This window comes from Endocarpon pusillum, assembly GCF_000464535.1.
Source record: "Endocarpon pusillum Z07020 unplaced genomic scaffold C720987, whole genome shotgun sequence".
Lineage (NCBI taxonomy): Eukaryota > Fungi > Ascomycota > Eurotiomycetes > Verrucariales > Verrucariaceae > Endocarpon > Endocarpon pusillum.
The window spans coordinates 112,085-138,834 of record NW_006913582.1 but is presented as its reverse complement, the minus strand read 5'-3'; the positions used below and the strand labels follow the sequence as shown (position 1 = coordinate 138,834).

The window sequence follows — 26,750 nt, the reverse complement described above, 5'->3', positions numbered from 1 at the left end:
AGTACTCAGTATAATCTTGCCATAGGTAGACTGCAGCCAGCTCACCATTCCCCAATCCTCATTCTTCTTAAAGAAGGCTCGGGTGGGGCCTTCGGGCTCGCTTCCTAACTAACTAAGTAGTGGTCTAAAGCTCCTAGGCAAGTCTTTTCGGGACATGGAAACTTCGAGGCAGGGGCAAAAGAACGGGGAAGCAAAACGAGGGTTACTGATGGTCAAGGATCTATGCAGAGCACACAAAAGATGATGATTGTGTGAAACTGGTATACTCATCTTATGGGAGGCGGCTCACCACGAAAGTTTTGCTTCATCACTTCCACTTTGAAATAATCTATAAACAAATACAACGGCTACCTTTCCGGGCAAAAAGACGATGATCTGGATTGGCCACGACATATCCGGTACCAGCTTCAAGCTATCTTGGGCATGTAACATGGTTGCATGGTGAAATGTGTGTTTCATTGCAAGCTTGATGGTACACAGGATCCGACTGATGCCGCATGTTGCCGACCTCTGTTAAGTACTTACGTGAGCTTCATGATGATGCCTCCCTGGACCAAATATCCTTGCGTTCTTTGTACGAGAAGTGAAATTGGGAAGAGCGATGGATTTCGCCATCCAGCGATGCCACGAGATTTTGTGTTGGTGGTTGTCGAAGGCATATTATACCCAGTGGTTGCTAACTCAGTGACTGTCTCGATGCTATTTTAAGATCTATTACATTGCCTGTAAGTACTCCGCAATCGATGCTCCGATCGCGCCTCATACACTTCTGCTGCGCAGGTTGCATGCTCCTCAGTCGACCCAATTTGAGTTCATGCGAGACACAGTATAAGAAGCTAGACCAGGCCCTCAACTTTACGGATCTTCATCTGAACCAATCGACTGTCATCTGATCTCAGTCTCACACACATCAAAGATGGGTGCTTCTCACGGTAAGTTCCCAAAGGAGAATGATCCAACCACGTCTACCTGCTGCACAACAAAGCATATCCTCCTCCTCCTCCTCGTCGGAACAACAACGAGCCGGTCCTTCCTCTCTGACTGCTGGCGCGGTTCGCTTTACCCATCCGACTCAATGCTGCTGCAGAGAGTGCCAGCCAAACATGGGACCTGATACCGGAGTTTTGACCGCATGTCTTCACCGTCCGGGCTGCCGCTGTGATGCCTGTCACCGGCGAAGATATATGGAGGCACGCGATCAACGCACTTCCACTCGATAAACCCCAGAATGGTCACAAATTCTCAGCAGCAACGAGACATGGGTCTTGGAAGCGTACTTGATGCAGAGACCTTGCTACTGAGCAATCATTGTATGGAGTATGGCTATAAGTATAAGCGCACCTTCAGCGTGACTTGTATCATTTTCTCTGCTACCACAGTTGTCAGAAGATTGGATGCACCCACTGCAAGGCGTGCCCTATCTAGAGAGTAGCCCGCCTGTCCCATCGATCAATGGAATCAATTACATGATCAATGACGTCCGAAGCGCAGATGTTCTATCTGGAGCCTCGCCGAAAAATCGTTGCCTTTCTGGTGAGATACCCACCCTGCCCAAAAGACAACGTATCGTGAGACGCAAATATGTCGGGCATGATGAGTCAACGACCACTATAGGCAGGCTTCTTTACGTTTACCTTGTCAGTGGCCGGGCGCTGACACACCACTCCAGTGTGTAACAGTTACCAAATCTGACATATTCTTAGCTGCCTCGGCATCTCCATCTTCTTTGTACTCGGCTGCACCCCTATAAAGCTGGCGCTGGAAACCTCGACGATTACGAGACGCATTCCCCTGGCACCCGCTTATTACGGAGTATATGCAAGCCCATACTGCCGAGCATACCTCTCAACTGTGTGGCTACTGTTTCAAACTACCTTCCCGTGAACCTTAAGCCCTTACGAATGTCAAAACCTTTACTCTATTCTTTTTGTTCAGCTACCTTGCGGACGAGCGTTTCTGTTTGACCTAATTGCGGTACAGGCATTTCTGGCACATTCGTCATATCATTCACTGACTCGGTTGCACATCTCGAACCGCCAAACCTTGACCAACCCTTTTCTGAAGTCGGCCCTTCCCTCTTGCCCAATAGCACAGCTCGGTTTACTCATGCTTTTCGAGAGCTTGACCACGACACGTGCCTCATGGCGGACGTCGTTCAAACGGAAGTGCAGCAAAAACTGTGTTACACTGGGACAGCTTGTCAAAGTCTCAATGGATAAAGAGAGTCCTCAATTCGATCCCTTATGATGACAATCAACAGGAAGCTCCATTTGATTCCTTAATTTCAAGTTCACTTCCACAGCTTCACTTCAACCACAAACGTAAGTACAACACCAAAATGGGCCCCTGCCTAGGTACTCCACGTAAATGCGCCGACCAAGCATCCAGCCACCCACCTCCACGTCGACAAGGGCAAACACAGCCTTCTCAACCACAGGCATGGGTCAGTCTCGCTCCACCATCATCAAGCCAGCAACAACGAACCCGCCCCCCCCCAACCCTTGCACTATCCCACCACCCCGCGACTCCTCCCACGTCACTAGCTGCCGCTGCTTCGCCTGCCAACCACGCCTCTACAATGCCGACGCGAAAACCTTTACCGACTACGCCAAACGCGCCTGTGAGGCCATCCCCTGCGTTTCGGCGTGCCGCTGTCCGCTCTGCGCCCAGCGGCAGCAGCAGCCCAACGCCAAGACGGTGTGAACCAGGCACAATTTAGTTGGGTGTCAGAAAGGGTGCCAGAGCATTTGCAGTGGGAAAGTCCGTGGTGTGATTGTCATAATAGGGTGTAAGGAGGCCGGGGCGTCTGTTGATCAGAAATGTCATGTACTTGATAGCTCTCGCTAATGAAGAAGAGATGCTCCTCTAGCCAGGCCCATTTGGTTAGCATTTCCCACCTTCCCAGCTTTTCTATCCTCGTGATGCTGATGCCGGTGCCGATGACCCCAATTTCTACAAATCAAAGGAGGTTTAAGCCTTTCCAGGACTCTGAGGTTACCCGTCTTGATGCGACTAGTAGCGTGTTTGTTGTTTGTTTACTTGCTCTCTTTTCTTGGCGGATAATTCTCACCCCAACTCTCCTATGATGATGATGATCATCATCATCATGACAATGGGTGTGGGAGGTATAGGGTATAGTAATATATCTCGGTTCTCGCTGTCAGCTGTTTGTCTCATCCTAAGCGCCTCCACCATCCATCGCCGTCACCATCCATCGCCGTCACCATCTCTGGTTCTCACTGGCTTGCTAAATTCGTTCAATACAGGGGTGGTTTTTTATCAGGTCACCCAGTCAGATCAGGCAAATCATCAGGGCCCCCCCCTTCCCTTGCCCAAGAACGCTTCTTTTCTTTCTTTCTTTCTTTCTTTCTTTCTTTCTTTCTTTTTTTCTTTCTCTCTTTCTTTCTTTCTTACGGTCTTACGGTCTTGCTAAGAGTCATTCCATCCTCACCTACCGTCGCTCACGTTGAATTCACCAATAGCAATTTTACGCCCGACCTCTCCCGCCCGGCCTCGTGACTGGTTCAGCTGGCCGGCCCACTCAGGAGTCTTCTTGGCTGATCAAGAGCCAATCCCATTCAACTGGTGGATTTATCTGTTATGATTCATGCCCGTATTCGATTATGCGACTTCATGATGTTTCTCATCCTGAAACTCACCATCACCATCATGTCTACTGCATGAGCAAGCTAAGAAGCTAAGCAGAGCGGACGACGATGTTTGATTATGTCACTGTCTGACTCGGCGTGGAATCCCGATCAAGGGAACGAACGAGGGGGTTAGAGGCTAGTCAGTAGAGGTTGTGTTAGAGAGATACAGATACAGATGTTGGTATTGGAACTGGTACTGGGTTGGGACTGCCACCTAATCTGGTTATGAAATACTAAGCTGCCTTTCTCTCTGTGAAAAGGCATCGATTGGATTTATATTTGATGAACAAGGTCAGCTCCACGACCTGATAACTTGATACATTACCTTCCTTCTAAAGTGGTCGCTAGTTCGCAAACTCGTCGGTAGTCACATCCCAGACGATCAAGCCAATGCGGACAACATCCTTCACATGTGATCACCGCCCACACCACTCCCTCTCCTTCCCATTATAGACCTAAATAAAACTAATCCTTCAAGAAGCCCTCCCCATCGTACAAACTGCCCGGAGTGCCCCAAACCTTCCTCTGACCCTGCCCCAGGCCCTGATCCACATCCCGATCCCGATCCTGCGCCTGAACCTTCACACCCATCAACCCCAGCCCCTTTCCCTGCGGACTCGTCAATCTACTCTCCCGCTCTTTATCTCTATCCCTCCGACTGCCTGGCTTTCCACAATCTAGGTCTTTCTGTTGTCCGATGAAATTCTCGTATGCCTCCATATCCACATTCTTCTGTTGCTGCTGCTGCTGCTGTGGGACTCGAGGAGAAGAGACTTTGGACGAGGATAGTGAGGTGGGTAGGTCGGGCTCCGGCGAGTCACAGTGCACGCTTGCGTCTTCCCAGATTGAGGTTGTGCCTGCAGAGAGGGTTGAAGGGGAGGGGACGATTATGTTGGAGCGGGATTTGTTGGCAAGACGGATGTTGGTGGTCGTAAGGGAATTTTTGGATGAAGGGGATAGGGTTGCTTGCGGGTGGCTCGGGCTGGCTTTCCGCAAAATCGTGCTCGGGGCAGCTGAAATTGGACTCGTCGTGCTGATATCCACGATACTCACACCTAACTCAGCGGTAAGGCCCTGTCTGGCATGATTGTTTACGTTCGGCAGGCTGTTTGTGCTTTCCAAACCATTATCTCGATACATCTGCGATGTTCGCCTTTTGTCCGGAACATCAGCATTCATTCTTCTCAACGTCGCGACTGAGCGTCTGAGATCTTCTAGCTTAACCGTAGAACGGGCCGTCGTGGGAGTTGGAGAATGGGCCCGAGACGACCGACCAGGTGTAGGTATGTTTCGAGGCCCTTGTACGCCGGATACACGCGTGCCTAGTGGTAGAGCACGCGCAAATAGCGTCGCCGATGAAATGGTCGGTATTGGTAAGGTTGGCGAGTCTGGGTCATACGGCTCTTGAATAGCCTTTAGAGAAGGCGGCGTCGCTTGTGGTCTGGAGTTACGCGGTGCTGTTGGGGTCAAAGGCCATTGTTTCTGCGATGTTGAGTTCGTACTGAACATATTTGGCGCGTTTGGATCGTAGCGAGAATTGCTGAAGACATCGGAATCCAGCTTGCAGGATATCATGGACTCACTAGTCTGAGCTCGAGAATAATTCGGACGCATTTTCGAGTTCTTTTCCAATCTCGGTCCGTTAAGAAAAGCGGAATGGTCGACATGTCCTTGTCCAGAATCTGCGTCGTCATTGAACTTCCCTTGTTCAAGCAGACTCAAACCGGGTATCATCATCTTCTTGCTTGCTTGAATGCCCGACAAGTCTTCGCTCTCCTCTTTCATTTGTGGCAGCTTGCTTGCTCTACAAGACGTGTCTCCTGCAGAGATATTTGATATACGTATACAGTTTTGCCGTTTATGACCCTTGGATTGAGATCCGGGTGAGCTTCTAAGAGAAGACGATGGGCCAATCTGAAGACTATTTCGGTCCCAATGAAATGGATTCTCGCTAGCGATGGAGGCAGGCCTCGAGGTGATTAGGCGCCGGATTGGACTGGCCGGGTTACCTGATGTGTCACGAAGGACAGCAGGGTCTATAGTCAAACTCCTGTCACCAGTATCCTGTTCGTACATGGAATGCCTTGCGGCCACCGTCCCCTTCCTGTAGCCTGATCCTGTACGAGCAATGGGTACCGGAAGAGATGGGCTGGCATGTGACCGTACTGAACTGGCACGAGACAGCAAATAGGATTCCCAATTTCTGGCATATTTGGTGCTAAGGCTGGGCCCGGTAGCAGGTGGAATGGAACTGTCCCGATCGCCTAATTCTGCTGCTAGCTCGTCCATTGTAATATGTGAGCTTGCATGCTGACCCCTGTTGGCTTGGAAAGAGCCATGTCCAGCCCTGCCGTTGCCATACTTCGTCGCATGCCTTGCTCTGGGTGATCCTGTGGTGATGACTGTAGCAGGTTCACAACCAGGGCCTTCTCGTTCAACCGCCTGATGTCTTGTAGGATTGAGATCGATAGGTGTCGCAAGTCCCGTGGACGTCAGATCGGTGTCTGTTTGAGATGGTGACGTCCACCCTCCAAGTACAGAGCTTCCAATTGTGTCGACACTGGCTGCTGAAAATCTGAGCCGTGACCTGCGTCCGGCAGGCCACTGATTTGGTGCGATCGACGGTAAGGGAGGAAGTGGACCCTCAGGTGCTATTGACAAAGTGCTAGCCATGCTGACTGAACGCTCACCGAGAGAGGGTCGGATGGGCGAGACGCTGTGATTCGTGCTGTTCATTCTTACAAGACTGCTTTTCCGACTGGTTGGTACTGCAATGACTGTGGTTATTCCAGTGTGGGAACCTCTATTGGTAGTAATCAGGGGCCATTGCAGTGAGACTGGCCTTCCAGTCGGCAAAGAATTTTCATCCTTCTCCGGCGTAGTCTTGGGCGTAACTTCGCTAGGGAGCTCTGCAATCTCACCTGATGGTGAAGCCTCAGTCGTGTTGGTACCAGACCGTTCAGTGATTGCGGACAGGGGTGAACGTGGGATTGCACGAAGTGGGACTGCGCTCTGAATTTTCTTTTGCCTCCTCGTCTTAGGTATGGAAAAAGAGCGCGCTGAAAAGGAAGCGCGCAAGCTGCGTCGACGCTTCTGTTGGGATGATGCCTCTCCTTCTCCTTCTGCTTGGTGATTGGTCCTGTTCTTCTGATATTGGGGGATACTCTCCTGGGAGGGAATTGCAGCCCAGCCCTCTGACACAACGCCATATGGGAGATGCGTACTTCTCCTTAGATTCGTTCTGGGCTCCGTCACATGCGAGTAATTGGTGCTACCAACGCTAAGTCGACCTCTTTGACCAGCACTGAACTGTCGCGCAACCTCTTCCTTGCTTCGACGTCGTCTGTCGTTTGCGCGCAGGATTAAGATGATCGACACAGCACCGCCAACGAAGACGCAAACTGATACCCCGACTGCAATAATGATCACCCCTAGAGTGCTGATCATGTTGAAAAGAAAGAATATAAGATGGACAAGCGATGCAAGTGGATACTATAAGTCTAAGTGAATGCTGTGTTGTCGTCTCGGAGGAAATATACCAAACCCAGGAGGAAGCTGCCCTGAAGCATCGTGCTCACGCAAACGGCCCTCCTTCCAATGCTCTAGTGGCCATTGGAGCGCAGCAACACCGATACCGCGAAGGCAAAGCATAACGAAACTGCAAAGGAGATATGTTATGGTTTGATGCCAAGAGTGGCCTTTTGAGGGTAAGGAATGTATGAAGGAAATTGAGGAAATCTAGCCAAAGGAAGAGCAGAGATGTTAGGAATGTGGCAATGAATGTGAATTGCAACAGCGCACGAAGCAGGGTCGCTGCAAGTAGCAAGATGGCCACAGGTTCATTTTTCGCTCCAGCACAGCTACACCACTCACAACCATGATGGCACGTAGAATTGGCCAGGAGAATGACGTTGCCTCGAGGAGGACTAAGCTATGCGTCAGCAACAGCGTGCTTATGCCACTTGATTACCAAGTGAAGGGTGTCAGAGCAAGGATGATCAGTCTCTTTGGGGTATCTCGTGGTGAAGCTCGCAACCGGTGAGCATGCGTTGAATCAGCTCCAAATGTGCACTCCAGGTGCTGTTAGAATCAGAGGTGTCACTGGGCATATGGCCGGGTTCCTCAGGTGTGATTCTGGATGTGAGATCCAAATCCAGCCAATAGATTGGAACTCCCTTTGGGCTGGACTTGGGTCTCACATCTAGTTAGACTCGTACAGGTCATGGGATACTATTCCACAAAATGCCGAAAGTTCCTGTCACAGCGAACAGATTACACCTCCGCATGTTACCGTGTTAAGAGTGCTTATTAAGAATACATAAGCGTTCAGTAATCATCCGGGGTGCAATTCCCTCAGTGCTAGCTCGGCAACGAACAATCTCACTTCCTTTGACATTAATCTAGCCAGTAAAGTAATCACGGAAGTTGTTAGTGCATGCACTAGTTAGTTATCGCAGAACTCAATGCATAAGCAGCGATGAATGTCCTCCATATACTCCGTACTCCGTACTAGTAGATGACGTTAAGACAACACCTCGCTACTCGACGTACTACGCAATAACCGCTTGAGGGGCCAGGATGCAGCACGTTACAAGGAGCGGCGAGGGATTCAATCAGCAAACAGCCTACAGGCCAGGAACCAGTGAAAGCTAGCACTACGTGGGTAGTACTACGTCCTACGTACAGCACCTCGTATCTTAGCGCCTGGTGCCATGCCGCAATGCATCAATCTTCAACCCGAGCTTGTATGCTGACTGCTCAAGGCAGCAGAAGCGAAGGAAGTCGGGGGTAGCTAGGTCGAGTGAATTGAGAGGTGAGAGGTGAGAGGTGAGAAGTGAGAAGTGAGGACCTTGTGCCGTACCCACATCTGCTCACCAGGATTATGATTGATGCCCCTCCTTCCCCTCCGTCCATCCTTACGAGGCGGGGCCTCTTTCCGCTCCATATCAACACGTCTCCATACTCGTGCTACTACTAGCTTGAGCTTTTTTCATACCCACTACCACTACCACTACCACTACCACTTCACACTACAAAGACCCGTGCAAGCCCCCTCTCCTCTTCCTCCTTCTCCTTCTCCTCACCCGTTTTGCCTTCTGTCTCCAAATACCTCTCTTCCACCTTTTAAACCAGTTCACATCAAGTCCCATCACAGTATAACCATGGCCGACGCAGCAATGAACGGAGGCAATTTTGCCCACAACAACACCGAGCCTCCCCAGGAGATCAAGGTCCTACCCCTCTTCTCCCTCAAAGGCAAAACCGCCATCGTTTCGGGTGCCGGAGCCGGTATTGGTCTCGCAGTTGCACAGGGCTTCGCCGAGGCAGGTGCCAACGTCGCAATCTGGTACAACAGCAACAAAAAGGCCATCGACCGTGCTGCCGACATCGAGAAGGAATATGGTGTCAAATGTGACAAATCCCTACCCACCTCAATCTATCCGTGAACATCCGGCTAACCCATGCAACCACTCCTGCAGGCAAAGCCTACCAAGTCAACGTGCAAGACCCCGCCAAAGTCGAAGAAGCAATCAGATCCCAGGTCGCCGAGTTCAACCACCGCCTCGACATCTTCGTCGCCAACTCCGGCATCCCCTGGACCCAAGGCGCCATGATCGACGGTGAGATCGACCACTACCGCAAGGTAGTCACCACCGATCTGGACGGCACCTTCTACTGCGCGCGCGCCTGTGGAGCCATATGGCGCGAACAAAAGAAAAACAAACTGGACAACTTCAAGTCCGGCTCCTTCATCGCCACAGCCTCGATGTCCGGCCACGTGGTCAATATCCCGCAGCTGCAGGCGGCATACAACGCGGCTAAAGCGGGGGTGATCCACCTCTGTCGCAGTTTGGCGGTTGAGTGGGTACAGTTTGCGCGCGCGAACAGCGTATCTCCCGGGTACATGGCGACGGAGATTAGTGATTTCATACCCAAAGAGACAAAGGATATCTGGAAAGATAAGATCCCCATGGGCAGAGAGGGCGAGGCGCACGAGCTGAAGGGTGCGTATCTCTATTTGGCCAGTGATGCGTCGAGCTACATGACCGGGGCCGATATGATTGTGGACGGTGGATATCATTGTCCTTGAATGGTAGACCCGGTGGGCGCGGCATGTAAGAAGTTCGAAGGGTTGCTTTGGTGACTTGCTTCTGAACGCGATGCTGAACAGAGAGTGATTGTACAGCCTCCGAGTGAGCTTGTACAGTTTGCTTAGTCATGCAGTAGCAGTCAAGCCAGGGGAGCCATTCCCAGAGAAAAAAGTTTGAAATTTTGGCACTTATGTATCGTCGTCTGCGACACTCACAGCAGGTTCTTGATTTCCAAATCAAACATAATCTAACATGAATGTGCACGCACCTGCATTAAGACCACCACAGCTCTAGCCTGCACAGTACCCACACGCTGGTCATTTCCTCCTGGTCACTTCCTCATGGTCACTCCTTTAAATGGTGAGCAGCTCAATCTTCCCGTTTTAAGGTCGACCTCCTCTTCGCAATCGAGCTCTCCTTCACATCCCCCACCACTACCTGCTGCAACGCCGCCGGCCACCATCTAGACACCCTGTTCCGCTCGCTCTGCTCCCCTCCGACCCCATCCAAACCTGTGTGCGTGAATCCCGAGTCCTGCAAATCCGTGATACTGCCGCTAGCGCTGTGGAGATCGCAGTACAGGCCCTGATATACATTGGAGGGTACTGTTATGCCGCGTGAGAGGGGAGTGTAGAAGGTAGATGATGGGGTTATGGTTGGGGGGCCGTAGTGGTAGGTACCGTCTCCTTGGTCGAATAGATTTCCTGTCAGTGATCCTGAAGAAGGTGGTGCAGCTTCGTTCCTCCATGGCCATCGGTTGAGTGCGCTGTCAAGACGGGGATGGGCAATGTCTCTTGCTTGGGGGTTCTGGCTAGTAGTAGCGTCTGACGCCGCCTGGATTTGCGCACAGGCTGGACAGGCGCTGGAGTACTTCTTCGCGCGGCGGTAATGGTAACGCATGAGGTGGAAGACGAGTAAGGAAGCGAGGATGATGGTGCTGAAGAAGAGAAATGTCGAGGTATAGCTGTGGAAGGGATCGTCGAGGAAGGCGAGCGGAGAGGTTGACGCTCGGTCTTGTGGAGAGGTCGTGAGATGCTGCTGGTAGGCGAGGGATACGAAAGTCATGTTGAGGCGCTTGGGGTCGGTGGTATGGACGTGCTGTTTGTTGATCTTCGACTCTTGGTTGGAGTTGTAGGTTGTAGTTCTCTGGTTAAGGAATTGGCTTACGGACAACGCGGAGGTGTTGAAGATTTACGGTGGGTGTCTCGGATCTTTGAACGCCTCAAATCACCCGAAAGTAATGTGCAGTGATTTGCTGTTGATGACTAGCCCACTGTAACCAATTCTTGAGCATGTGTACATTAGTTGTCTTGTGCATCAGAGAAGAGTGTATGCCTTCAAGTTCCGCGGTGTCAACAAACACTCGCCCAGAAACGGCACCTTCCAGATGTGATAAACACTATCTCCTCTTTCAGAGAGTACCCCAATCACTCTTTCTGTGGATATCGTGGACAAGTATCAATGACCGTTCAACCGATGCTGTGGCTAATCTTCTTGCTTTGGACGAGTCACTTCACATCCAACCCACCAAAAGCCCGATCCAATTCTTCACCTTCTCGAGACGGAGCTATTGTAGGAAGCATCGTCGCGGCGTCGCCCTCTAAACTTTGGCTATCCAGGAGGTCTGGCTGGTTCTGCGACCTCCTTGCTTTAGTAGGCTCCAGGATTTTTTCCTCCCTGTCAAGCCATCCAGGTGCTACTCTGCGCTTTTCAGCCAACTCCTTTTCCTTGATCTTCTTCTCCCATTCCTTGAGGGTCGTTGCCGCTTCATCCTTTGCTCTCTGTAGGTGCTCTTGCAGACCCTTACAAGAGGCGATGATCTCATCAGGGTGGGCTGCGTGGCCACTGGATGACACCACGTATTTTGGCTTTTCAGTACTATTTGAGTCCACCGTGGCAGATGGTGGTAGGGATGATGGAACGTTTTTGTATGTGTACGGAAGAGTTACAGCTGTTGGCAACGATATAAATGGCGATACTGTTAATGGTACCTGCGCCAGCAGATTGTGCGATCCTACTCCGAGTCAGTGTACACCGGAATGCTTCGGTTGGTGCTGAGCTTTTACCATGGCTTTTGTACATCTCTTCAAGAGAGAAGAGCAAGTATACAAGGCTTAGCAAGCTATGGAAGGTCACTAGCTGTCAGAACCTTCTGGTTATGATCTTGTACATAAGATCAGAAGCTCTGTACTCCGTAGAGCTCACTCCCTTGTGGAGGGGGATGCAATCGATAAAGAAAGTCTATCTTGGGCACGAAGCAGTACTACGTAGAGCCGCCCCCAGGCCCCCGCATGTGGATTTGCCTAAGTTAGCTGAGAGTTTCAAAAAATCCAATTCATCCTCCCAGTACAGATATCCAAGCAACATTATCATTACGCAGCATCTGCTTGGAGTTAAACCTCTCCTTCGTGAGAATCTAATCCCCTTTTTCACTCTGTACAGCTTGTGTTGGATAACTCTACATCTGTCTGCGGGGCAATAACACCCACGATTGGTGCGGCTCAGGAGGCAAATCACACCGAGTCGCGTGTAGCAAAGAGTGGCAATATCAACCACCGAATCGGCCAGAACGTGCAGCTCATCTGTTTATGCGTATGGTTATTGAACACACCTCAGGACTTGCCTAAAAGGCTTCTCCGCCGCCTTAATTACGTTCCCTCCTCCCGAAACAAAAGATCTTCATCCTCCTACTCCCACTCCTTGAGAACTCGGCGACAGGCGAGCGACCTTCACTGATCAAGGAAATTCATATTTCCCTCGAGCGACTTCCACCATGGAGATTCCCCTAGAGCGTGCCGTGATGGAGAAGAAACCTGTCCCTGAGATCGATTTTACCCTGCATACGATGGAGGATAATACCACAGTCAGCACGCAGGAAAGAGTCTGCAAAGGTAAGGAAGTGCGTGCCGAGCGATGAGCAACGCTTTTGCTGATCTACATTAGACGTCCAAGCACCTGCGGTGCAACCACCCACCGACCAACAGTTCTGGTCGCCTCAGGACCATTCCAAGCCGAATCTCCAGTTTCTGAAGCAGCATTTCTGCCGAGAAGGCCGTCTCACTGAAGATCAGGCGATGTGGATCATCAAGAACGGCACAGAAGTTCTGAGAGCAGAGCCGAATTTGCTTGAAATGGATGCTCCAATCACTGTGTGTGGTGACGTTCATGGTCAATATTTTGACTTGATGAAGCTTTTCGAGGTTGGCGGAGATCCATCAGAGACGAGATATCTTTTCCTTGGTGACTATGTCGACAGGGGATATTTCAGCATAGAGGTATGTCCAATGCGATCGGTTGGGTTTATAACGATGTTAACTTCAGATAGTGCGTTCTGTACCTCTGGTCACTCAAGATCTGGTATCCAAATACCCTTTGGCTGCTACGCGGCAATCACGAATGTCGCCATCTGACAGACTATTTCACCTTCAAGCTCGAATGCAAGCACAAATATTCGGAAAAGATCTATGATGCGTGTATGGAGTCGTTCTGCGCCTTGCCACTGGCTGCGATCATGAACAAGCAATTCCTCTGTATCCACGGTGGTCTTAGCCCCGAATTACACACGCTGGAAGATCTCAAGAATGTATGAAAGCCTCCATCACTATTACGTCAATACTAAATTTCCCAGATCGATCGTTTCAAAGAGCCTCCGACGCACGGGTTAATGTGTGATATCCTCTGGGCCGACCCACTGGAAGAATTTGGTCAGGAGAAGACGGGAGAGTATTTCGTCCACAATCATGTTCGTGGTTGTTCCTATTTCTTCTCCTATCCTGCAGCATGTGCCTTCCTTGAGAAGAATAATCTGCTCTCGATCATTCGAGCACACGAGGCTCAAGATGCAGGTTATCGTATGTATCGCAAGACGAGAACGACAGGATTTCCCAGTGTCATGACCATCTTCAGCGCTCCCAACTACCTTGACGTTTATAACAACAAGGCCGCAGTTCTCAAGTACGAGAACAACGTGATGAACATCCGACAGTTTAATTGCACGCCCCATCCCTACTGGTTACCAAATTTCATGGACGTCTTCACCTGGTCATTGCCTTTCGTTGGAGAGAAGATCACCGACATGTTGATTGCCATCCTCAACACTTGCTCCAAGGAAGAGCTTGAAGATGACACTACCCCATTATCGAGCGGTCCAGCGTCGCCTGCGCTCAACATGGACCCCGAGTCAACCGAGTACAAGCGTCGCGCGATCAAAAACAAAATTTTGGCAATTGGTCGGCTGTCAAGGGTGTTCCAGGTCTTGCGGGAAGAGTCCGAGAGAGTGACAGAACTCAAAACTGCCTCAGGAGGGCGCTTACCAGCAGGCACACTCATGTTGGGAGCTGAAGGGATCAAACAAGCGATCCACAATTTCGAAGATGCTAGGAAGGTCGATCTGCAGAATGAGCACCTCCCTCCATCTCACGATGAGATTGAGAGGCGAAGTGCTGAAGACAGAAAGCAAGCTTTGGAACGAGCGAAGAATGAGGCAGACAATGATACCACTTTACAGGGTGTAGCCCGCAGAATCAGCGTGTAAGTTGTCCTCTCCATTCCTGCAGTTGTCGTGCTGCTTACACAATCACAGTGGCGCTTCTGGTCGTCACCGTCGAAGAGATTAAGCCGCAGGTTTCTTTTTGAGTTCTGCAAGTTAATCTCACATTTTCGTCTCTATGTCGAATCCCTTATGTATAGATGGAGGCTCTGGATTCGAAGTACCAGGAAGTGGCTGTGCGATGACATTGAGCGGTATGCCAAATGCACACAGGGTGGAGCGCTGACATGTTGGAGGAGAATGTGCATGATGTTGATAGAACAGCATACCTCCTGACAAGGTCAGCTAATTGATCACAACAGAAGTGCAGGTTTGACAGAAGGCGAAGTCATCCCATTGACACTGACTTACGAGGTTCAACCACTAAAAGTGCTTCATATTTCGTGCCGCCGCTTTATAGTAGTAAAATGCCTTAGGCCGCTATGCAGTAGCGCAACGCCTCGTCCCGCCTGGTATCTGCCGTAAGTTACGCCCTTCGTTCCCGCTGACCATCTGTTCCCACCGACCGTTGATTTCAATATCAACCTGGGATCGGTGTTTTTTGGCCAGGGCCGAGGGTAAATCGAGTCTTTGGCTCGTCCAAATCAGTCCAACGTACTCCGTACCATCTGAGGAACAGAATATCTGTCGGTCCCGCCTTCGCCAGCGGTTCGAGAGCTGTGGGGCGAGCGGCAAGCTGGTCGCTAAACATGGGTACCTACCTTCAGACCCCACGCGGCTGGAGGGAACTGTGTGTGCCTCTCGAAGCAACGCTCACTGCAATTGCGACTGCACGCCTTTACAATCAACAGGCTGACTCTGATAGTTTTGCCCTGGTATCTAGACTGACGGAATGTTCGCTTCTGATGATTGGAATGGAAGATGGTCTCCTGGATGATTAACTAACCGAGCGAACAAGGTCCAGAGTCCGGAGGTCTGGAGGTCCGGAGGTCTGGAGGTCCGGAGGTCTGGAGGTCTCGGCCCGTCGGCCTAGCGCAGCCCCTAATGCACGCTCTATCCTTCGCTGCTTTTAATCTGTCGTGCGATGCGGAGATTGTCAACAATCAATGAGCTGACGAGGCGTTGGTTCAAACGGCTCCCACTGAGGATCTTGGGTCAATTGAGCCTCGGCGTTTTTTGATCATTTTCATTGTATTTGGCTGGCGTTCATCTTCAATTGGCCCATACCCCAGGATAATAATCGCTTACATTAACTGACCTCATCACCAAGCTCTAGAAGCTCTAGAAGCTCTAATCTTACCCCGAACCAAGCAGTTGACAGGTGCCTTCTCTGACTGGTGCGCTCTCCATTGAATGACCCTGAAAGCGTAGTTGACGAATAGATCCAGCGGACAGCCGTTCCCAATGTCATCTCATGCTATTATTGCGCCAACAGACACTCCAAAACGGGTGCGACATTCCTTCGACAAGATTGTCGGACGGCTCAATACACGATGGAATCTTGAGCTTCCCAGCATTCATGGAACTCAAGAGAGTGCGCTACAGCAAGCAGATGTTCAGCACTCCCTAGCGAAACGATGCTCCGGGCAAATACGATACCTCTGTTTCCGTGACTGCCAACTTGATAAAGTCATTCATGATTTTGAGGCTAGTGTTGCCCCAATTTGCTCACAATGGGTGTGGAAACCGTCACAAGAGGAAGGCACTCTGCCGGCAATGCCCGTCACCAAGAGCTTCATATCCACGAGACCGGCTCTGCCACGAAAACACCGTCAAGAGCTTCTCCAGCGCCTTTGGGAGCTGCTGAACGAGGAGGTTACACTGGCTAGGGACTCTGAAGTCTATAGGCGCACATCGTTCACTGCAACATGCGATGCTGCCCGCAGCGTTCAGGGTATTGTGGGCCAGGACAACACAACCAGTACGTCTCGTATTGCAGCTCCAGAAGTTGCAAGGAGGCAAGTTGCTGGGACAGCGATCGGCGACACTGAGAGCGGGAGGCCGCAGAATAGACGTTCCCGGGAAGCGACAAAGCGAAAGTCCTCAGGGTCCGAAAAGGTACGAAACCAACAGTGATTAAGATATCTCTTAATCACAATCCAAGCTGACGATGCTGTGCTTTCAAGTCAGAAAAGCGTTCAAAGAAGCAGATGACGTTGTCTCAGATGAAAACCTTTCGCCACCTTCGGAAGGATATCGAAAATGCTGCAGATCTTATGCCACCGATTAAACCACCCCTTGGCCCTCAGACTGTTTCAAACGCCCAGAGCTTTTACTCTACGACGACATCTAACGTTCCGTCAGAGATTTTTACGCCTGCAGCGACTGGCTTAACTGCTCCTTCAGCTTCAGCAGCAACGTCTTTGCAGGAAGAGGCCAAGAATTCGAGTCCAGATCTCTTTCCAACCCAAGACGTGATGGCGCTTGATGCAGATGAGGATTTCACGACATCGTTCAACATGCTTTGCGAGCCGACCAAAGCAGACAAGATATTTGACGAGCTCTGTGAGAAGACTCCTTTCAAGAACGCTGATTTGGCACTCTCTCACAAGCTGTCTTTCCGACATCGTTATGAGTTAGAGCGTGTGGCCGATGCTTTACACACAACTCCGAAGGAGCTTTTGAAGGACCTTGGCCGGAAAGGAATCAGCTCGACCAACGATTACGATGCCTTTTTGGGGGCCTGTCGGACGGTTGCAAAAGAACGAGGCCATCGCTTACCCGGGAGATCGTCATCCTCCGCCTGGAACAGCGCCTCTGATTCTTTCTTTGAAACCGAGTCAAGGAAGAAATCCGTCTATCTGGCAGGCGCATTAAGCTACAGATCAAAAGCGGATGATGGGCTCTATGAGCTTAAGTTAAAACCGCTTAATCTCGACACCAGCTGTCGATTTCATCGCCAATACGGTCCTTCACGGTTCATGGTGCTCTCCCTGCCTTCCTTAGCCACTAATCTTCCAACGAAATACAAAGAAGACGCTAGATCAGGTGTACTTACGGAGAGCGTTGCAAGATGGCTGGCAACAGCCCACGAATTCTTAGGCCGAAAGTGGCGCGCATTCTTTTTAGAGGCAGATAAGAAGAAGACAAAAATCATGGGCCAAGTACCAGGCTATAAAGTCCATCTTTTTGCGGTCTGTGGTGAAGACCTACCCACAGAAAGTGTAATTGCAGTGGAGCACTTTCTCAATTGGCATATTCCCATAGACTATAATCTCCAATCCACTAATCTGAAACTTTTCCAGCGGTTCTCTTTAGGATTGTCCAAGACGATCCCGACAATTGTTCTGGAGGCCTCCGAATTTATTCGGCTGGCCGACCCGACCAACCATGCAGTCATGAACGATGGTTGTGCAAGGATGTCAATGTCTCTTGCGAAAGAGGTAGCCAAACACATTGGCTTAAGCGAGGTCCCGAGCGTATTTCAAGCGAGAATAGCCGGCGCCAAAGGGCTGTGGATGGTTGTCCCTGATGATGAATTTGATGAAATGGGCAGAAGGAACTACTGCATCGAGATTGCTGACAGTCAGCTTAAAATCAAACCACATCCAAAGGATCATTCAATTGCTGATGAGGCGCGACGCACCTTCGAGGTTATAAAATATTCTGTACCTGGAAAGGCGGCTGCCTTGAATACTCAATTGTTAACGATTTTACATGACCGTGGAGTCGACCGCAAAATTCTGGCCGACCTTCTTTTGCAAGACATCGGCACGTTTCATAATGATCTCGAGCTTTCTATGCGCTCGCCTCTGCGATTGCGTTCGTGGGTGCAATCGAGTGGGCTGTATTCAAGAGGCGAAGAGGAAATCAGAATGACTGGTTCTTGGCCAGACGAATCCGAAGAGCAGACGATCATGCTGATAGAAAGTGGATTCACTCCGGACACCTCCCCTACCCTTCGAGAGTGTCTCCGTTCCATTCTCGTGAAGTATCTGAACCGATATGTCGAGCGACTTCAGATTCGCATTTCCTGTAGCACATTTCTGTTTTGTATCGCTGATCCGTACGGGGTACTCGAGCCAAATGAGGTCCACCTCAGCTTTTCTGAAGTATGGAAAGACTCCGTTTCAGGGTTCAAAGAGAGCTTCGTGGATGGACGAGATATCCTTGTTGCCAGACTGCCGGCATTGCTTCCCTCTGATATCCAGCGAAGACAAGCCGTATGGAAGAGGGAGCTTCACCATTTCAAGGATGTCATCGTCTTCTCGACAAAAGGAGATATACCACTAGCTCATATGCTAAGTGGTGGAGACTACGATGGCGACACTCCCTGGATATGTTGGGATCCTGATGTCGTCAAGTGCTTTGAAAATGCTGGTCTGCCAGACATGCCCAGCAAGGAAGATTGCGGACTTGTGCAGCAGAATCGTAAAGTCAAAGATATTTTCACAGGAGACACATCTAGGAGACAGCTCGCATCACAGACGGAGAGCTTCTTCGCCGGCTGTTTTGCATTTAACCTGAACCCATCCTACCTTGGTCAGTGCACACACGAACACGAAAAGGTGGTGTACTTCGACGGCAGCTTGACCGCCCCGAATGCTATCAAGTTAGCCACTCTGTCCGGCTACCTTGTGGACAGCGCGAAGCAGGGGGATATGCTTTCACAAGTCGCTTGGCAAAAGCTTCGGAAACAAGTGAGCCCGCGCATTCGTGATGCGCCTGCCTACAAAAATGATAACTGTGAAGGTCACAAGCGCGAGTCGAACATTGTCGACTATCTGAAATTCTGGCAAGCGGTTCCTGAGAAGGAGAGAATCCTAACACAATTCAACAACCACTGGCGCCAGGAGCATGCGAAGGATTCGGCGCTCTGTCAACCATGGAGCTCAATGCGGAATTTTGGGAACAGCAAGGAGTCATCAGCCGAGCTAGCTAAGACTCTGGAACAGTTGAAAAAAGATATCCAGCAGATGGCTGAAGACTATCTTCGCCAGCAACCGAAAGAAGGCAATTGGGCTACTGGGCAGTTCCGGCAGTTGGTCGAGAGCTTCCACCATCACTTTCGTTCAATCAAACCTTCAGGAGCGCATCACGAATATTCCCATCTATGGACGTATGAAGACAACAGAAGACTCGGTCATTGGTCACTGCTTCGCGCATCATGTCTTTACAACGAATTTTCAAAGAGAAGATCGGTCTGGTACTTGGCTGGCGAAGAGCTGTGCTGCATCAAAGCACATTCATGTCCTGCTGGCTTCCGAAATGTGCTCAAGGATGTCTATTCTGTCCTGAAGTGCGACACAAAGATCGCCAAAAGGGTACGGCAAAGGCTGGACGAGGTGGAAATTGAGGAGGAGACTTTTGGTTGGGAAGATATGGATAAGGTACTACAAAACGAATGATGGATTTCCTTGTGCAAGAGGACCTTCACAACCGGGGAATGTTGTCTTGATTTTGAGCAGTTTTTGGGAGGGGTTCTTTGGGAGTTTTTATGTCATATTTTCAGTTTTGAGATACCCCATTTGGCAATGAGTACAACGTTCTTCCTCTTTATCTTCGGCCATGTGTCAAGCATAGAGGATAAAACATGTCAGGTCAGAGCGCGGGAAACGAGCGCTCTGCTGTAAGAATGTCAGTTGTATCCTCTGCATATTGCTTACCATTTCCTCTTTCAACCCTATACTCCTAACTTACACTGCGTGCCATGCAATTCTACCACCTTCGTCTGCAGCTGCCGGACCTGCAGGCCTCGGCACAATGCCAATCGGCGGCTTGCGGCTCACGGCTCAATTAGTATGCAATCTTGGCTTCCTCTTGGCGTGGTCCACCGTCACATGTCCCTGAAATGAAAATGACTTTCCTCATGCTAAATCCCACGACCACGGAACCATGGATCCGGACTGCTCAACCACTCCTTACTCTTGCTACTACACAAAAGTCCTCTCGAGCTTTCTTCTGTCGGCGCTCTGAGAGATTGTCTACCTGTGACTATGTGACCGAGGACTGGAGAACCAGTACAGCTGCCCATGAACAGTCAGGAGAGAGGCATGTGAAGAGACGGCCAATATCTCATATCTCATATCTCATCCACCGAACAGTGAAGCAGAGCAACCTCTGCAGCGCCCACCATTACACAACACATCTCAATGGAGTCTCAACAGCCCGCAGCATATCAGCATGGCCCTCCACCCTTCTCAGCTGCGCAGATGACGTCGCAGAAGCTTGCAATGGACCTCGACTATGAGGACGATAGAAGGAATCGTGCAGCTAGTGTTCTGTCAGGCATGTCGCAGGAAGACATGGAAGCTGCGGAGACCTTGAACAGTATACAAGCTCGTAAGACCCCAAACTTACGTCCAACAAAATCCTCTCGGTTGACATCTTCAGATTTTCATGCCCCTTCGCAGCAACGTCCTCCAAACTTGATCCAGTCTCAGACCACATACTCCCCAGACGACCAGCCTGAGCCTCTTTTCTCCCTCCTCACTTCACAGTACCCTCTTACAGCGTCAATGATCAACCGATCGCTATCCGTGTACCGAGGAACCCAATCCTTAATACCCGGAGCCTATACGGTGGAACAGAACGTTGGGCTGCCGCTTGCAAGTATGCTCGGCCGTGTCACCGGTGTCGAAGGTGGCATCCGATGGGCATTGCAGCCCAGAAGAAGAGACAGCAACGACGCGTCAACCTCCAAGCCTCAGAAGGCCGATATCGAAGCCGGTATAGAACGTCCTCGGAGGAATGGAAGACACACGAGGCGAAGCTCAGGAATGAGTGAACAGCTACCAGCATATGACGATTCGGGAAGATCACCTCCGTACCAAGAGCAACAACTGGTGCCTCAGACCAGAGATGGTCAAACTCCACCTGGCTGGCGAGCACAATTGATGATCTCCACCAGCGGTCTTGGCATTGCCATGAGCGAGGAAAGCCTTCGAAGTTTGAGGTATTGCCTCTCCTGGCTAAGGTGGGCGAATGAACGACTAGGCGGAGTCATACTCTCTCTTCACGACGTTTTGAAGAAAAGGGAGCAAGGTCAGCGACAAGCGATTATGTCCGAGTGTGAGCAAGCAGAGAATGAGAAGCCGAGCAAGGCGGCCATGGCAGCCAAGATTCAGGAGCTCAAAGGAGTCGTTCTTCAGACTCTGAAGCAGGTAGTTGAGGTCGTCAGCAATTATGCTGGAGGTGCTCTCCCCGAGAATGCCAGACACCTCGTCCATCGCCATATCACTTCTCTACCTGCTAGATTTCGAATGGCGTCGTCAATGTCCCTGGACGAGAATGGCGGAAATGAAAGCGCTCATAAAGTGATGATGCTGGCTCAAGAAGGCCTGAACATGATGGGCCAAGTCAGTGGAGTCGTCAATGACACTCTCGTCAGCGCAGAGAGCTGGTGCGAGAAACTAGGTCGGCGGCAGGGTCAGCATCAGCAACAAGAGTCGGCGTTGCAGGTTGAAGACATGAAGATGGACGAACAGTCTCAGTATCAGGAAAATCCATCTCGGTCTTCGAGTGCCTCCGGCCTTAGCAGCGAACAAGTGGATGTGGATGTTAAGATGGAGGGATAATTGCTCACTTTGACTTGAGATGTTCTCGACTTTCCCACGCTGATCTGAGGTGGCGAGGGAGTCGTACATCTGACGAGCTCGACTTGACTGCATAACAGACGAAAAGAGCATGGAAGCTGTTTTTGCGCTATCCAAGCTGACTAGGCTCGCTTGTGGCAGAAGCCATCCTGAACAGTAATGCTAAAGGACCTGCATGAGCACAACCCTATCACTTGCACTTCCCACCGGTTCATCAAGGTTTCCTGTGTCCTAGCCTCAGCTCACCGGTATCGACTCGCCATCAATGGTCTTCAAATTACCCTTACCAACCTGAGTCCTCAACCAACCAATCAATCAATAATCATCATCCCCACTCCTCCACAACTCGTCCAGCCTCCTCATCGCCCTCCGGTCCTCCTCCCTCAATTCGTCCCTCTCCGAATTTAAGCTACACGCTTTCTTGAGACTCTTCACCGTCGACTCGGATAAGCGTCGTAGTCTGCCTCCTCTCTTGCCTTCGCCATCACCAGCGCCACCGCTTCCATTGCTGCCGTTTCTGCTAGCAGCTATCGTCGCTGCATTACAGCTATCAGGGCAATAGGGAAAGAGGGGACGTCTTGCCGGCTCGGGCTTGCTGCGCGGGATGTGGGTTTCCAGCCATTCGCTGAGTTTGGAGAAGTTTTCTTTGGACTTTTGGGAGAGCCAGATACGGAAACGGTCGAATTGCATGAGGAAGCTGAATTTCAGGAGGTGGAGTTTTCGACGGAGCGCTTTGAGGAATGTTTTACATCGATCTGGGATGCCGTGAGGTGGTTGGGTATGCTGAGCTTGCTGCTGGAACGAGGGAAGGTGGTTTGTGAAGGGTGTGGCGGTGTAGACGTAGGGTTGTTTGGAGGTGGTGCTGCGATTGCGTCGGGTGTGAGGCCGCATGTGGCGGCGACGGTTCTTCTTGGTGATGCAAGATCGTGATCGTGATCGTGATCTTGATCTTGATCTGTTCTCATCCTTGCGTGAAGTTGTGTGGGTTGCGTCCAATGTTGCTTCAATATAAGTCGGCTGGGGTACAGCTGCGCCTGCGGTTGTGGGACTCCAGAGTCGTTCCCTAAGGGTGGTGCGGCGAGGTTGCGCACCTGGAAAATCGAGGTTGGTCGATATTGGTATTGATGTTGATGTTGCTGGTGCCGATCTCGTGTCTCTGTGTCTGCGCAAACGGATATTCATACTCGCTTTGCTTCGCAGATGGCCAATAAGCTTCTCAAAGCTCTGGGAGTAAGCCTGCAGGGTATCAGAGTGTTGATTTCTGAATTCTTACCTGCTTGCTTGCTGGCTTGCCCGTTCTCGTTCTTATGGGTGGCGGCCCGTGCCTTGGGGAAAGGCCTGTGGTTGATAGGAAGGTGCTATGCTTCACCTGGAGGACGGCACCTGCGGGGCGCAATTCACGGATCACGGATCACGGATCACGGAGCACGAATCACGACTGTGCTGTGTGAAGTCAAGTGAAGATGAAGATGAAGAAGAAGAAGAAAGGGAAAGAGGAGGATCGATTGGCTGGTTGGTTTGTTGGTTTGTTGGTCGGACTGCCTCTTGCTTTTTCCTTGCGTGAAAAAAAGTTTGGATATCTCTGATTTATCTGTCACTTAGGCGTGTCTTTATCTCTGGTGGGGAATTTCAGCGTTCCGTGTCGTTGTCGTTGTTGTTGTTGTTGTATCTCTGTTTGCGTGGGAGTCAGCTTTTGTGTGATGTTCTGATTAGATCGGATCAGTCTTGCTGGGTGGTGCTTTTCAGTTTACCGAAGTATGCGGCTTGTATTTTTGTTTCTGTGGGTGGGAGAGGGGTGAAGGTTTACATACTTGTGGGTGGTAGGCGGGTGATATGAGTGTGTTTTTGGAGCTTCGCTCGGCCTTTCACTCTCGGTTAGATGCGCGGTTGAGTCACCTCTTCTTCTTCTTCTTCATCACTTTCACTTTCTTGTCGTTGGTGTGTGAGCGCTTTCTTTGATGGGGGGATCTGATCTCACGGTGAGGTTGTGGGAGAGGTGTCTAACACGTTTTGATGGCTACTCCACCGTGAAGATCTAGAGGTGTAGGTTCTCAAGCAAGGCTGGATGGACGGTGAGATTGTGTAGTGTGTTGTGTTATGTTGTAGATAGGATAGGCTAGAAGCGGAGAGCAGAAAAGACAGTCTGACTGTCCATGTGCAAGTGCAAGTGCATCAGAGTGAGGACCTGGAGCTGTGACGGGTTAAATACCTACAGCATTAGGTTGTTGATGGTCCTCAGGCTTGATGTGGTGGTAGTGTTAGTGAACACCGCACATGAATTGATAATCCCAACATAATACGATTTTATCCTGGGCATTGTGTTTCTTGACCTCCTTGTCCCCTCACAAAGGAGTGTAGACAATGCTATAGTTGTGATTGTTGCTACTTTGGCTACGTTGAGGAGTAGTTTTTAGGTTTTTTTTTCTCTGGGTGGGACTAAGGTCCTTATGCGTGATGTTTTAGAGCCTTTGGTAGAGCCGTGGGTTTGGGTAGTTCGGGGTTTGGTTGGGGGGTAGTATTGGTGGAGCTGGTTTGGGTAGCTGGGGGGATGGGAGCTGGTATGCTTTTGGGAATGGGGAACGAAGTGAGGGCGGAATGTCTTGCTCTTGAGTGGAGGAGTTCAGAGGGTGATTATCATGTGGATGCAGATACAGATTGGGAAGAGGAGGGATTAGGTACTATAGTGAGTGGGAAGGACAATAGCTCCTCTATGTCGAGTGTGAGTATATGGGAGCTTATCCGAGTATGGACCTCGACTCAAAGTCTTGAGGTAGTGGGACGGCTGCATGCGAGGCTGAAAACTCATTGCTTAGCAGTGACGACCTGCTTGCTCCAGAGGGTCTGAGTTGGGGAGACGGGACTGTCTACCACAGGGTGATCATCAAGCGATCTTGCCACTTTGTCTCTCATTTCGCGTCATTGAGAGCAGTCAGCTGTCACTGCTGGGTAGGAAAACACAGCTGGAGAAGGCATCATCTTTAGAGTTGGGCTCGATCGGTCGTTGAGTTTGTGTCCACTCTTCTCTCTCCATCTCTCTTGGCACGGTTCATCTGCAGTAACCGCCGTGAGTTGTACACAGCTGTAAGGTAGACCAGCCATCCATCAATTCCCCTCGTTGGGTCTCACACTGTCACTTGGCTATGGCGAGCATTGCTGGTCTCCCTAAGAGTGTCCCAAAGAGCTGGAACCTGCTTCGCCACTGTTTAGATGAATCTGGAAATGCTAGCCAACTGGTCACCGGCGATAGGGGTTACGTGAGCTAGGACCAAGTCATGGTATGAAGCTGTTTGTCGATGTTGCTCAGTCGGAGGCTTCACGCTCGTCTTTTCCAAGAACAGAGAGCTTCCGAAGTCAGGCATAATCTTCTTGCCGCGTTGTGTAAACAGGTGCGCTGACTTTGTAACGTGTTGGTGTTCCTTCTAGCACACATTGCAGAAGAAGCACACTTGCTGGTTTCGTTGAACTTTTGATCCGCTTGTTGAGAGTAAAAGCTGACATGTTCCGGATGATCATCTGGTACACGAACTCGTCAAACGATTTGCGGAGAGGGCGCATGACGGGCACAAAACCTGGGTATGGTCGAGCAGGGTGGAGCGGCCATAGAAGGGCTAAGAAAGTATTTATGAAGGCTGAGCACAGAAAGCCGGGGCCTTCAACCAGAGAGCGAGGATGACCAAAGAATGGTAATCTCTCTACCTAATAGCCATTATCAAAGTCACGACTTCGCCCGAACATGACACCAGCAAATGGTCCTGCATGGGAGATGGCCCTGATCCGCCCGTAAATGCCATCCTGATGACCGCATAGTCAATTCTGAAGACTGCTATCTTCTATGACTCGAAAAGCATGCCTCGGTGGAAGTGCGTGCTACCGTTGGCGAATATAACAGCTCAGCTTAGTCGTTTTTGAGCTCACTATACTGAGACGTGTCACGGGTGATAAAGTCTTTATCGTGTTGTTGCTACTGCCCAGCAGAACTGGCATACTTGATCAGTGGTCATCCAGTCCTTCGCCACACCACCTACCTGGACTCCACATCCTTGTATTTCTGGCTGCGAACGTGTCAGGCGCGTCGAAGTATCCGTATGATAGTGAATTCCTGCCCGTTCTAAGACCCGAGCATACTTCTCATATTGATTGCGAAAGCTGGCATCCCGCCGTAGGATGTATCTGGGAAGCCAATTGGCGCCTCCAAAAGAACAAACATGGAGCTTTGAGGCGTACAGTCTCGCACGGATTATCCTAGGAAGGCTGCTGCTTTTGAAATTACCTATGTCTGGAATACCGGTACCACCAGCCAAGGCTTCGTTGGCCTGCACCATTTAGACGTTTGCCCTAACGTTAGTTAAGTTCACTCCCTGGGTGACCGTCGATCACGCCAAATGGGCGATTAAAATGATCCAGAGGCCTACTTTTGCAGTGTTTACTGCCCTCGCTCCCTGTCGCATAGAAGATGATGGCACGAAAATCATCTCATATGTCGCTTTACCGTTTGGAGATACCTTCCTGAGTGGCGAATTAACAGCAGAACTTGTGGTGGGCCAGCTGACACATGGTGAAGGAAGAAAATTGGGAGCAGTTGCCTTGGAATGCAAATTGAAGAACAAACGATTGGAACATGGAAGGGAAAGAGATCGCCAAGCCTGGTGTCTTCGGAAACCGTTTTCTTCCCAGTCGGATTCATCGCTACACCAACCCCGTATCCGAACGGAAATAGCACAAAGCAACTTGAATGTTTTGGAATTGCGAATCCTGCCACGAGGTCTTATGTAGTATGTGAATGCCACGCATGACAGGCTTCTCTGCTGCCCTAATAGTGCACTGCTCAAGAGAGAGCGCGGTCTGTCGTCGTGTGCCAGTGCAGTGGTGGTTAGGAGACGTTGAATTGGATGGTGACACAACAGCGGCGTCAGGGGCGCATCAGTGCCAAGCACGCCCGTCAATTGGACAGTCTGCCCTCTGACGTCCAGCCCTCCCACACAAA

The 26,750-nt window shown here is 50.5% G+C and overlaps 7 protein-coding genes across 7 annotated transcripts; 3 read left to right on the top strand and 4 right to left on the bottom strand.

The window, feature by feature from the left end:
* Positions 1-4,115: 4,115 nt before the first annotated feature.
* Positions 4,116-7,097, bottom strand: EPUS_01229 (uncharacterized protein; the record flags this gene model as incomplete). The annotated part of the gene is made up of 1 exon (XM_007788522.1): positions 4,116-7,097. One exon carries the CDS (start codon positions 7,095-7,097, stop codon positions 4,116-4,118), a length of 2,982 nt encoding a protein of 993 aa, XP_007786712.1.
* Positions 7,098-8,812: 1,715 nt separating this feature from the next.
* EPUS_01228 (uncharacterized protein) lies at positions 8,813-9,741 on the top strand (the record flags this gene model as incomplete). Its single annotated transcript, XM_007788521.1, has 2 exons — positions 8,813-9,062; positions 9,131-9,741. 2 exons carry the CDS (start codon positions 8,813-8,815, stop codon positions 9,739-9,741), a joined length of 861 nt encoding a protein of 286 aa, XP_007786711.1.
* A 370-nt stretch (positions 9,742-10,111) lies between these two features.
* EPUS_01227 (uncharacterized protein) lies at positions 10,112-10,807 on the bottom strand (the record flags this gene model as incomplete). Its single annotated transcript, XM_007788520.1, has 1 exon — positions 10,112-10,807. The coding sequence occupies one exon, from the start codon at positions 10,805-10,807 to the stop codon at positions 10,112-10,114; it is 696 nt and encodes a 231-aa protein (XP_007786710.1).
* Positions 10,808-11,250: 443 nt separating this feature from the next.
* EPUS_01226 (uncharacterized protein) lies at positions 11,251-11,824 on the bottom strand (the record flags this gene model as incomplete). The annotated part of the gene is made up of 2 exons (XM_007788519.1): positions 11,251-11,756; positions 11,809-11,824. The coding sequence occupies 2 exons, from the start codon at positions 11,822-11,824 to the stop codon at positions 11,251-11,253; spliced, it is 522 nt and encodes a 173-aa protein (XP_007786709.1).
* A 691-nt stretch (positions 11,825-12,515) lies between these two features.
* On the top strand, positions 12,516-19,579 carry EPUS_01225 (uncharacterized protein; the record flags this gene model as incomplete). Its single annotated transcript, XM_007788518.1, has 6 exons — positions 12,516-12,633; positions 12,686-13,017; positions 13,068-13,325; positions 13,371-14,272; positions 15,614-16,289; positions 16,358-19,579. 6 exons carry the CDS (start codon positions 12,516-12,518, stop codon positions 19,577-19,579), a joined length of 5,508 nt encoding a protein of 1,835 aa, XP_007786708.1.
* A 744-nt stretch (positions 19,580-20,323) lies between these two features.
* On the top strand, positions 20,324-21,748 carry EPUS_01224 (uncharacterized protein; the record flags this gene model as incomplete). The annotated part of the gene is made up of 1 exon (XM_007788517.1): positions 20,324-21,748. The coding sequence occupies one exon, from the start codon at positions 20,324-20,326 to the stop codon at positions 21,746-21,748; it is 1,425 nt and encodes a 474-aa protein (XP_007786707.1).
* A 333-nt stretch (positions 21,749-22,081) lies between these two features.
* Positions 22,082-22,948, bottom strand: EPUS_01223 (uncharacterized protein; the record flags this gene model as incomplete). Its single annotated transcript, XM_007788516.1, has 1 exon — positions 22,082-22,948. One exon carries the CDS (start codon positions 22,946-22,948, stop codon positions 22,082-22,084), a length of 867 nt encoding a protein of 288 aa, XP_007786706.1.
* Between the last annotated feature and the right edge of the window lie 3,802 nt (positions 22,949-26,750).